At 46.5% G+C, this 12082-nt stretch overlaps 2 protein-coding genes across 2 annotated transcripts in view; one reads left to right on the top strand and one right to left on the bottom strand.

Moving 5' to 3' along the window:
* LOC140904241 (uncharacterized) overlaps positions 1-12082 on the top strand; it is a 283075-nt gene that overhangs the window by 120947 nt on the left and 150046 nt on the right. The gene's annotated exons all lie outside the window — the stretch shown is intronic.
* Positions 3801-12082, bottom strand: part of LOC140904264 (uncharacterized) — a 51799-nt gene continuing 43517 nt past the window's right edge. The window contains 2 exon segments of the mRNA XM_078850794.1: positions 3801-6236; positions 7621-7734. Of these exon segments, the coding sequence (XP_078706920.1) occupies positions 4879-6236; positions 7621-7734 (1472 nt within the window). The 3' untranslated portion in view covers positions 3801-4878.

Raw genomic sequence — 12082 nt, 5'->3', positions numbered from 1 at the left:
TTAATGGGGCAAGAAACAAAGCAGCTCTACCAAAGAACCTGCAGCAGTGGATTGCCCTGTATCTCCTTGAGAGTTTCAAGGAGATCTCTGGGGCAGATTCCTATGAAGCAAGGGAGTCAATCATCACCCTTTTCCGCCACTCAGACTGGGCATGTGGTGGTACACACATCATGCAGACACAAGCCTGCTTTCTGCAACCCTCCTGCCCCCAAGAACTCACTTCAGTGATTCCCAAAATCAAACCAACTTACCAGGGGCCTCCTCTCCTGTTTGCACTTCGCCAAGCTCCGACAGCTGTGACTGGCTAATGTCCTCCGGGGTAGAGAAGAGCTCCTGGCTGCATGCAGCTCTGAGCTCCAACTCATCCTCTGCCTCTGGGTCCCCCTCCGCCTCCACATCCTCGTCCAAGATTTCCTCCTCCTGGTCGGTCCACTCTCGACTGGCATGTCAGCCACCGAAGTATCCACAGTGGCCTTCGCTTTGGAGGTGGGGTCACCACCAATTATCGCATCCAGCTCTTTGTAGAACCGGGAGCGCGTGGATGCAGCACCGGAGCAGCGGTTTGCCTCCTGCGCCATGGAGTAGGCGTTCCACAGCTCCTTCACTTTGACCCTGCATTGCAGTGTGTCCCGGTCATGGCCCCTTTCTCTCATGCATCGTGAAATCTGTCCATACGTATCATAATTCCTATGGCTGGAGCACAGCTGGGAGTGGACAGTTTGATTTAACTGGGAATTGGTCCTGCTTCGAGCAGGGGGTTGGACTAGATGACCTTCTGGGGTCCCTTCCAACCCTGATATTCTATGATTCTATGATTCCTCTCCCCAAATGCTGATCAGTTCCAGCAGCTCGGCATTGCTCCAAGCCGGGGATCGTCTAGTGCGTGGAGTAGGCATGGTCAGCTGGAAAGATACGCTGAGACCACTGCATGCATCACCGAGTAAACAGGAAGGGGACTTTCAAATTTCCCAAGGAATTTAAGGTGCGGGGTTCATGGTCACCTGAGGGCAGGGCAGTAGAGTTCAAACCAATGACCAGAGAGGCGAGAACAGGCATTGTGGGCCACTCCCAGAGGCCAGTCGCAATTCTGTAATCGACCGGGGATCTACACTGGCACCATGGCGCTGTAGCCCCGGCGAAGAAAGCTCTACACCTCTCGTCGGTGCTGCAACTGCACAGTAAGTGGCTTGGCAGTGTGTAGAATTCGGGAGTTACACCGCAGAAAGCTGCTTTACTGCGCAGAAACTTGCCAGTGTAGACAAGGCCCTAGATGGCTTACGTAAGAACGCAAGACTGGTCCTAGTGGTGAGACAAATGGTCCATCGAGCCCAGCGTGCTGCCTGAGAGACCAATGCCAGATGCGTCAGAGGGAATGAACAGAACAGGCTTGTTGACCTAAAAGGTGAAGGTCTTTCACCCTTACATTTAACTTTTCTGGTGTCGATTCCTACTTACCCTATCTTACCACACCTCCCCCAAGGTCTCTGGGCAAATCAGGTGTGCACCACTCCTTTGATACAGACCTGTCCCAATCCAGCTGAATTGAGGCAGACTTTCGGCCAAAGTCAGTTTGGAATAGGCCCGCTTAACCCAGCAGGTTTCTCAAAGTATCTGTTGCTGTGAACCGCACTTAGTGTGGATGTGTGAACCCCAAAGATATCAAACATGAAAGAAACACAAGGCCAGTTCTGAGGAGGTTTCCAGAGCCAGGCCTGAGGGTTAAAAGGAGGGTTAAAAGTTGTGCTCAAAAGGAGAAGGGGCCTCAGCACCTATAAAAATAACTGGTTGCAAAAACAAAACAAAAATTAAATTAAAAAAAAAACACTAAACCCAAAACAAAAAAAAAAGCTCCCATCACATACCCATCACCATTTTAGATTTCAACATCTCCTGCCTGATGTGACATCCTTGCTTTGCAAATGAGAGCCCTGGGGAACTCGGTGGCTGTTACCCTCTAACTGGGTAAAAGGTTACACATCTTGTCTCAAGTAATTTTCCTCTTAACAGAAGCTTTATTTTAAAGCTTATCAAAATAAATTCCATTTTAAATAGAAATAATTACAGTCTATACTGGTTCTCTATTCCCATACATGCTTTTTCTCTCACATATTCCCCCACTCTAATTCCTTTGGAGTGAGGTTTTAATTTCAGGATTAGCCACTATTTCCAATTTAGTAGGAGGGGCAGGGAGAGAACTAGAAGAAAACCTGAATTCTATTGTAACACTGAAAGTTATCACATAATCAGCCTCTTATATTACACTGACTAACTTCATGTTTAATTTCATTGTCGCTGGTAACAACTTATTCACCAATTACAAAATATAAACGGATAGGGCAGTGTTCTCTTAATTCCCATTTCCACCCAGTCAGCTTTGTGTGAAGTCACATTCTACAATAACCTAGGAGCCTTCCATTTCTGTGAGTTCACTTCTCCCCGGGTCTTCTCCCATAAGTGTGGGTGGAAGGGGTCTCACACCACTTGGCAAGGTCGCATCATGAGAAAAAAACAACTTTGCTCTATTTCCACACTTTCGAAGTAGCAGGAGGTAGAGAAGTGATACAAATGCATTAGACTCTAGAGCAAAACGAAGAGACCAAACCACAGTCTCTGGACTCAGCAGTCATGTATCCTTCAGTCTGAACTTGGAATCTGACACATTCCCTCATTGGCTACCATCATTTGCCCAGCATGGAAGTGCTTCTTGTTCAACAAAGCAGCCAGATTGGGACGCATAGCCATGGAATGCCTCTGAAGGAATCAGCTGTTTCTCTCTGTGCTTCATGGAACTTGGGATCCAAATGGCAAAGACAGTTGTGCCCAGTTTAATCATGGCATCCTGTAGGAGTGTGATCAGTGCCACTTAAGAAGGGAACAGGGTTCTAAAAATAGTTTACCTGGGCCACAGGTCACCATAGCGTCCATATCTGGGGTGAAATCAACCACGAGTACCTGCAATTCTACCTGAGTTCTTGTCAAATCGTTGAGCTTACTTGGAGTAATTTTACACTTCTCTAGCGCAGAATTCTTCACCTAGCACACAACATATCAGTAGCGATAGTGAGGTATAACTCCCCCAAATATGCCCTTTTATTTCTTTAATCTGGTGGCACAGATTTAAATTAGGGACTAAATTCAGGTGCTGCTTAGAATCCCTGTAAGACACCAAATGTCAGGTATCTATTAACAATAGGTGTCTTTCTGCAGGTATATCACATTCCACATGGATTTCATTTTCTACACATGTTTCAGAGTAACAGCCGTGTTAGTCTGTATTCGCAAAAAGAAAAGGAGGACTTGTGGCACCTTAGAGACTAACCAATTTATTAGAGCATAAGCTTTCGTGAGCTACAGCTCACTTCATCAGATGCATATCGTGGAAACTGCAGCAGACTTTATATATACACAGAGAATATGAACCAATACCTCCTCCCACCCCACTGTCCTGCTGGTAATAGCTTATCTAAAGTGATCATCAGGTGGGCCATTTCCAGCACAAATCCAGGTTTTCTCACCCTCCACCCCCCCACACAAATTCACTCTCCTGCTGGTGATGTCACTTTGGATGGGCTATCACCAGCAGGAGAGTGAATTTGTGTGGGGGGGTGGAGGGTGAGAAAACCTGGATTTGTGCTGGAAATGGCCCAGCTGATGATCACTTTAGATAAGCTATTACCAGCAGGACAGTGGGGTGGCAGGAGGTATTGGTTCATATTCTCTGTGTATATATAAAGTCTGCTGCAGTTTCCACGATATGCATCTGATGAAGTGAGCTGTAGCTCACGAAAGCTTATGCTCTAATAAATTGGTTAGTCTCTAAGGTGCCACAAGTACTCCTTTTCATTTTCTACACATTTGCAGCATCTCCCAGGAGTGAGCTGAAGAGAAATGTCACTTCCGTTTTTTCCATCCCTACCTTGATAGGGATTGCATTTCCCAAATAGGCAACATGCACCTGATTAGGAAGGAGATATCTTCAGGAGCGACCTCCTGCAGGGCCTGGGCCACAACTGCTTTAGGAGCCAAATGGATGGGTATTTTGCTTATTTAGAAGTCATTTACTAAGGAATCCTCTTCCCAACCCTTTAGAAAAAATATTGACCTAACCAACTGAACAACAGGCGATTGGGATGGTGATGGGGAGTAAGGGAATCCCTCTGACCTACTCTGTCTTCTTCTGTTTTCCCCTCTGTAACATGACATTTTTTCCTATCCCTGCCCTGTTCCTGCTCTTTGTTATAGTTCAATATATTTTAGGTGAGGAAAATGGTAGTAAAAATATCTGCTCTCCAACACTAACTGAAGCAACATCAGAGCAACTGGGAATGAAACAATTTGTTCCCCAAGGGGAAACTTGATGACTAACAATTGCTTTGAAATGGGGAACAGTATAACCGTGATGCTCAGGGTTTGTTTAGACTAGGAAAAGTGATGGAGTTTAGGTCAGGTCAAGGGGAAAGCTAATGCCAACCACTGCACCTGGACTGCTTCTGCTCTACCACTATAAATGTCTTTTTACACCAAGATCACTCACTTGAGCAGCCAATGCCATGTACAGCCCTAGTGGATGTAAGGCACAGGTAGATTTTGCCTCAGTGTAGCTTGTTGGGATGAAACCTCTCTCTCCTTCTGGGAGCTGATGAATATTCCGGGCTGGAGGGACACACACTCCTACGACTGAAAAGGAAAGCAGTTGATAGAAAAGATCACAAGACTGACCCCAAAGAAGGGTGAGTTGCAAAAGGCAGAAGCAGACAACTGATCCGGGGGAGCTGCGAGACCACGGTGAAGATGGTGCACAGATCACTATGTGAGAATTAGCAAATGTGATATAAAAAAAAAATAAAAATCTTTGCCCAGCCCTAATCAAGGCATTTCTTACAGTTTTCTCTCATGGATTTTCTGATGTCTAATAAGCTGTGAGCTGTGTTTGAAGCTTTTCCCACACTCAGAGCAGGTGTAAGGCGTCTCTCCAGTGTGGATTCTCTGATGTGAGATGAGAGCTGAACGACGAATGAAGCGTTCCCCACACTCAGAGCAGCCATAACGTTTCTCACCCGTGTGGATTCTCCGATGTGTGCTCAGGGTAGAACTGTGATTAAAGCTTTTCCCACACTCAGAGCACATGTAGGGTGTCTCTCCTGTGTGGATTCGCTGATGTGAGAGGAGGGAAGAACTGTCAATGAAGTGTTTCCCGCACTCAGAGCATCCATAAGGTTTCTCTCCAGTGTGGGTTCTCCAATGTGTAATAAGTGTAGAGCTCCGATTGAAGCTTTTCCCACACTCAGCGCACGTGTAGGGCGTCTCCCCTGTGTGGATTCGCTGATGTGTGATAAGGTTTGAGCTCCAACTGAAGCTTTTCCCGCACTCAGAGCACGTGAAGGGCGTCTCTCCGGTGTGGATTCTCTGATGTCTGATAAGGTCTGAGCTCCGACTGAAGCTTTTCCCACACTCAGAGCATGTGTAGATTTTCTCCCCTGTGTGGATTCTACGATGTCTGATAAGTTGTGAGTACTGACTAAAGCGTTCCCCACACGCAGAGCACGTGTACGGCATCTCTCCTGTGTGGATTCTACAATGTCTGATAAGTTGCGAGTGTTGATTAAAGCGTTCCCCACACGCAGAGCATCCATAAGGTTTCTCACCCGTGTGGATTCTCTGATGCGTGATAAGGTTTGAGCTCTGAATGAAGCTTTTCCCGCATTCCGAGCACGTGTAGCGTCTCTCTCCTGTGTGGATTCTCTGATGTTTGAACAGGGTAGAGCTGTGATTAAAGCTTTTCCCGCACTCAGAGCATGTGTAGGGCGTCTCCCCTGTGTGGATTCGCTGATGTGAGATGAGGGATGAACTATCAGTGAAACTTTTCCCACACTCAGAGCACGTGTAGGGTTTCTCTCCCGTGTGGGTTCTCCAGTGTGTGATCAGGTGTGAGCTCCTATTGAAGCTTTTCCCGCACTCAAGGCATGCGTAGCGTGTCTCTTCCAAGTTGATTCTGTCTCGTGTAATAAGGGCTGAGTGGCTACTGAAGTTTTCCTCTGGCATCTGCTCAGTCTCACAGACTTTTGCTTTTTCTGGGAGTGCACAACTCCCGGAAACATTCCCTTTGGATCTTCCTGATAACGTTCCATGTGGTTCTACTTCCTCAGCACCTTCCTGCTGGGGTGTCTCCTCCTCATTCTCACTCACCCTCCCATCACCTGATGGGGGACAGAGAGAATCCAGACCTAAGTCACTCCCTGCACCGGAAAGAAAGGAAATCTCAGACAGAGGAATGGAAAAAGGGATGAACAAACCAAAATATGTGTGGGAGAGATCAAACCTATCAGGAGCTGATTTTCCCCAAACCCTTCCTCAGAGGAGAAAGGAAGGGATCAGTTTTGATCTGCATCTCACCAGAACACTCAGGAGAAAGTGAGACTGGGGAGGGATTGTCAGTAAGAATAGGTGGGAAGCCATGAGTGACATCTGCCATAATGATTCCATTCTGCAGGGAACAATCCTGAACTTGGAGAGCTCACAAAGTCTTTCTATGGCATCCCAAATGTTTCCTGCATTCCCAAACAGTTTTTGAGTTGGTTTAACCAATTCATAGTATCATAGAAGATCAGGGTTGGAAGGGACCTCAGGAGGTCATCTAGTCCAACCCACGGCTCAAAGCAGGACCGATCCCTGACAAAATCATCCCAGCCAGGGCTTTGTCAAGCCTGACCTTAAAAACTTCTAGGGAAGGAGATTCCACCACCTTCCTAGGTAACACATTCCAGTGTTTTACCACCCTCATAGTGAAAAAGTTTTTCCTAATATCCAACCTAGACCTCCCCCACTGCAACTTGAGACCATTGCTCCTTGTCCTGTCATCTGCTACCACTGAGAACAGTCTAGATCCATCCTCTTTGGAACCCCCTTTCAGGTAGTTGAAAGCAGCTAGCAAATCCCCCCTCATTCTTCTCTTCTGAAGACTAAACATCCCCAGTTCCCTCAGCCTCTCCTCGTAAGTCATGTGTTCCAGTCCCCTAATCATTTTTGTTGCCCTCCACTGGACTCTTTCCAATTTTTCCACATCCTTCTTGTAGTGTGGGTTCCCAAAACTGGACACAGTACTCCAGATGAGGCCTCACCAATGTCGAATAGAGGGGAACGATCATGTCCCTCGATCTGCTGGCAATGCCCCTACTTATACATCCCAAAATGCCATTGGCCTTCTTGGCAACAAGGGCACACTGTTGACTCATATCCAACTTCTTGTCCACTGTAACCCCTTGGTCCTTTTCTGCCGCACTGCTGCCGAGCCATTCGGTCCCTAGTCTGTAGCGGTGCATTGGATTCTTCCGTCCTAAGTGCAGGACTCTGCACTTGTCCTTGTTGAACCGCATCAGATTTCTTTTGGCCCAATCCTCCAATTTGTCTAGGTCCCTCTGTATCCTATCCCTACCCTCCAGCGTATCTACCACTCCTCCCAATTTAGTGTCCTCTGCAAACTTGCTGAGGGTGCAAACCATACCATCCTCCAGATCATTTATGAAGATATTGAACAAAACCAGCTCCAGGACCGACCCCTGGGGCACTCCACTTGATACCGGCTGCCAACTAGACATGGAGCCATTGATCACAATTCCTCACCTGCACAGGCAGCTCTTGGGAGCACTTCTTTCTCAGAGCCCCAGAGGTCTGGGACCCATGGCTCTTCCCCTCGTTCTAGCTGCGAGATCACATCAGGTTTGGAAACTGGAAACCCTACTCCAGACAAAGAAAACAAGGGAGGTCAGTGGAATTTGTCAGATACTTGTCACAAAGAATATTCCATGGTTTTAACCCCAGATCATTTTTAAGCAGTAACATCCCAAGGCCACGTTCCTTGGCTCAAAGTGGCAGGAAAGTAATTATTATTATAAATCATTTTCATTACCTTAGTGCCTAAGGACCAACTAACAGTGGGTCCCCATTATACTAGGAAAAGTACAAACAGAGAATAGTAGATGGCCTATTCCTGGAAGAATTTACAATCTAAATAGACAAGACAGACACAGAATGGGGGAAGGGGTAGAACCCACAGTTAGAATATAGATATTCAGGCCTGCCTGTAAAGCCTACACTTTAAGAATGTAGGTGTATTTTTATCACTTAGCTACTTACAGGGGTATAAAAACAAAGAATCAAAATCACAGTCACCCTGCGTATGGGCCTTCTCTCACTAGGATAGTCTGAGGCCTTGTTCTTAGGCTAAGGCCTCTGGCTCAGCAGCAGGGGCAGCCAGAAACTGGGAAGCGTAGGGTCACATCCTCACATGCCAAACCAGTCACATTGAAATAAGCTGGTATGGGGAGACAATCCTGTCTGGATAGTGCCCATCACTATCAGATGAAGAAACAGATCTTAAGATGGTTAAAGAAAACTTAGTTTGATCGCATCCTGTCTGGCAAGAAATCACTTATCAATGCTTGTGGAACCCTCATTTCTTTATGTTTTATTTTTATGGCCCCCACTTTTCTGTTGTTAATCAGTCTGGTTCTCTAATTGTTTCCGTCTGCTGTATAATTAATTTTGCGAGGTGTAAGTTAATTAGAGTAGTGGGATATAATTGGTTAGAGAATTATGTTACAATATGTTAGGATTGGTTAGTTAAATTTCAGTACAATGATTGGTTAAGGTATAGCTGAGAATATTACTATATAAACTGAGTCAAACAGGACGGGGAGGGGAAATTGGAATCATGTTTGATAAGGGGCGGGGGAAAATGGGAACAGGGAACGGGGACACAGGCAGGCTCTGCGGCATCAGAGCTGGGAAGGGGGACACAGGGAAAATGCTCGGTGGCGTCAGAGAAGGAATGGAACACTGGGGAACAGTCTCTATCGGCGTATAGAGATAAGCCTGACTGGTGTGAAGGGCTTTGGAATATGCTTGCTTGGAAACTAACCCCAATAAACATTGTATTATCTGTGCTTCGGACTTCTGGTCTTTTGCTGCTTTCTGTCTGCGTGACAAGAACCAGGGAAGTGGGAGGGTGAAGGGAAAGCCCTCTAACAAAACTGACATGACCTGATAACCAAGAGGTAAGCCTTTAAGGAAGGTTTTAATACACTTTGGAACAGATCAGGCATTCCCATGAGGACTGATGAGGGGGCGATGGTAAATACACTTTTAGATCCTTTTATTCTTTTATATCTTTTCCCCATCAGGCACACGGGCACACTGTCATGGATCCATAGGATCTGTGCAATGCCCAGGCTTTTAAACAGTCCTTGGAAGGTGCCTCTTGAGTGCACAAAACTCCCAAGGGGTCCCACTCTTCCACAAGGATGGGCCATGGAGCTTCAACACCAGAGACTGAGCCTCTGGCTTCAACACTCCTATTCCAACCTGTGAGCTCTGCCCAGCAGGTCCAGCTGAACGACACTCCTCTTCAGAGACTGTTCCTCAGTCAATGCACAGAGCAAGTTTTTGCTGTGACACTGGGCAGACTTTTAAAACACAGCGGGGTTTACTAGTCAACCAAAACACAGCATTGGAAAGACCTTAGATTAGGACAGAGAAGTGAAGAAAACAATATAGTCCATGCTGGCCAATGCCCTTGAGCCATGCTGCTGTAGAAAACAGTTTGGTTTCCTTTCACTGTGCCTGTCCATTTGTCTTCGCTCCGGCAGGGCTCCCTGTGTCTGCGATCCCAGTTCCTCCTGCTCCCAAAAACATAACGAGTCCATGTATGCTTCACTTAGCCAAGCAAATATCCTTCCATGGACAGGTGACAATTATTCCCTTGTCTCTGTCGGGTATTCCATTGATGTGGGTTGGTCCCAGCCAGTCCTTAATGACCCATTCATATCACTGCATCTCAGCTACGTGACAAAATACCTCATGTCTCCTGCTCTTTATAATCAAAGCAATACCAATCACAGAGGGGAACTGAGTTGTCTATTGGCATCATACATGTATCACCAAAATTCCCACCTCTATGACACACACACACACAGAGCTCACAGCCCTGGGAGAGAAAGCAAAGCACAGGAACTGGAGGTCAGTCCAGTGAACACAGTGAAGGACAAGCTGCAATCCTCAAATTCTGGTCAAAAAGGAGAGGCATGTGGGTCCCTATCCATAGAGAGGGGCTGGCTAGAGGCCTGATACCCGAGAGGGCATTCCTTGAGCCGCCCATGGAGCCAGGTCAAAAGCTTAGCTACCCCAGAACCGTGACATCACAAAAGCACATTTTTGGGAATTAGGAAACCTACTGACTCAGGTATAATGGGAGGGAGAGTTAAACTCCCCCAGTGTGTGGAGTAGGCTGGGGAATTAAACACTAAATTTTGGGAGCAACAGCCACTAATTCTTCCAGAAAAGGAGAATGTAAGAAACAAGAACTGGGCCACGCAAACTCAGGAGGGCCAGGCTCAAAGATCCAAGGAGCCTGGAGGGAAGACAGCTTGTGGCTGCTGCAGATGGGGAGAGGGGGGGACAAGACTCTCTCCAAACTCTCACTCCTATTGACCCCGACCTAATTTTATGATCTATGACCACCATGTCTTGTGGGCAATTTTATACTCACTACAGGTAAAATGTCATGATCAGAGTATTGCTTATTAGCTTGGAACATGTGCGGAGGGGGAAGGAGGTGAACATAAATAAATGGGCTATTAAGGTCAGGGACTACACTATAGCCAGGATCAAAGCTCTGAGATCGATCCACCGGTGGTCGATGTAGCGGGTCTAGTAAAGCCCCGCCAAAATGACTGCAGATCGCTCTCCCGTCGACCCCTGTACTCTACTCTGACGAGAAGAGTAAGGTAAGTAGACCCTGCAGTAACTCGACCTAAGGTACGTCGACTCCAGCTACATTATTCACGTAGCTAGAGTTGCGCAGCATAGGTCGACTTACCGCAGTAGTGTAGACATAACCTAAGGTTGCTACAGGTAAGGGCCTTATATTAGGTTGAGGCTTTGTGGGAGTAGTTATGCTGAAGTCTGGGATTTACCTGAACAGGTCTAAGGAGAGAACCCCAGGTCAGATATTTTGCACCCTCATTTTGAGAAACAAACGAGTAACCACAAACAGGTCCAATACGCCACAGGATTCTGAAAGAAGGAAGTTTGGGGCGGCTTTAGCAATTAGGTTGCTATGCAGTATCTCAGCAGTTGGACATCATTCATATATTGGAATTATTAAGAAATAAGTGATGTAAATCATAAGTATTAATGCCTGATGCTTAATTATGGATTTCCCAAAGGCCACATATGGGTTGGGGCAGCTATTGACATTATTGTAATCAGAGTAAAGGAGCAGATATGGTATATAGCCATCCTATTACCATAAGAAAGCAGATAAAATACCTCTCCTAGTAACCATTTTTTCATTTTGTCAGGTCCCCGAGACAGTGTAAATTGAAGCAGGGCCTCCCTTCTGATGGTCTCCCTTGCCCTCGATTTTGGTTTCCAGTGGTGTCCATAACAGGTAAGTATGCACAGTGGAAGACCCTCTTTACTATTCTTATCTTAGTCTAATCATTATATGTACTGATTTTTGCCTATGATATCAATTCTAACTGTCTGTATTAAATCAAGTTTCTGTGTGTTTCACCCTATGTCATCTCCTCCATTAATTTTGAGTAGCCATGGACAAGGGCAAGTTGTACCCCAATACGTAACCTTATAGTTGTAAAAATGGTTCAGGCTACACTACCATCCTGTGACATCATCAACAAAGTGCCCATTTGTGCCTGGGTAGCGGCCCTACTATGGGAGGGAGGAATGCAGCAAGGACTGAGGATCGATGGCCAGGGAGGCTGTGTATAGAGACGGGGAGGTTATATGGGGAGGGAGGTCAAGAGTTAAAATAATAGTATTTGGGGGAAAAAAATGTAGAATGAAGTGAAACTGAACAGAAATAAAACTGGAGTGTAGGCTCTAAAGCAACAAGACTTGGGTAGTGATTCGGGGTTAAAGGTCTGGATCCCCCACAGCTCTAGATCCCCAAACCTCTCCTCTCTCCCGCTGACCCACCCAGCCCACTGCCTGGGTGTCCTTCCTCCACACTCCCCTCCCCTTCGTCCCATTACTCTCAGCTGGCACCACCTCCCGGCACCTTGGG

The sequence above is a fragment of the Lepidochelys kempii genome, chromosome 28, assembly GCF_965140285.1.
Source record: "Lepidochelys kempii isolate rLepKem1 chromosome 28, rLepKem1.hap1, whole genome shotgun sequence".
Taxonomy (NCBI): Eukaryota; Metazoa; Chordata; order Testudines; family Cheloniidae; genus Lepidochelys; species Lepidochelys kempii.
Note: the sequence above shows the minus strand (reverse complement) of the source record. Positions and strands in the feature narration are given on the sequence as shown.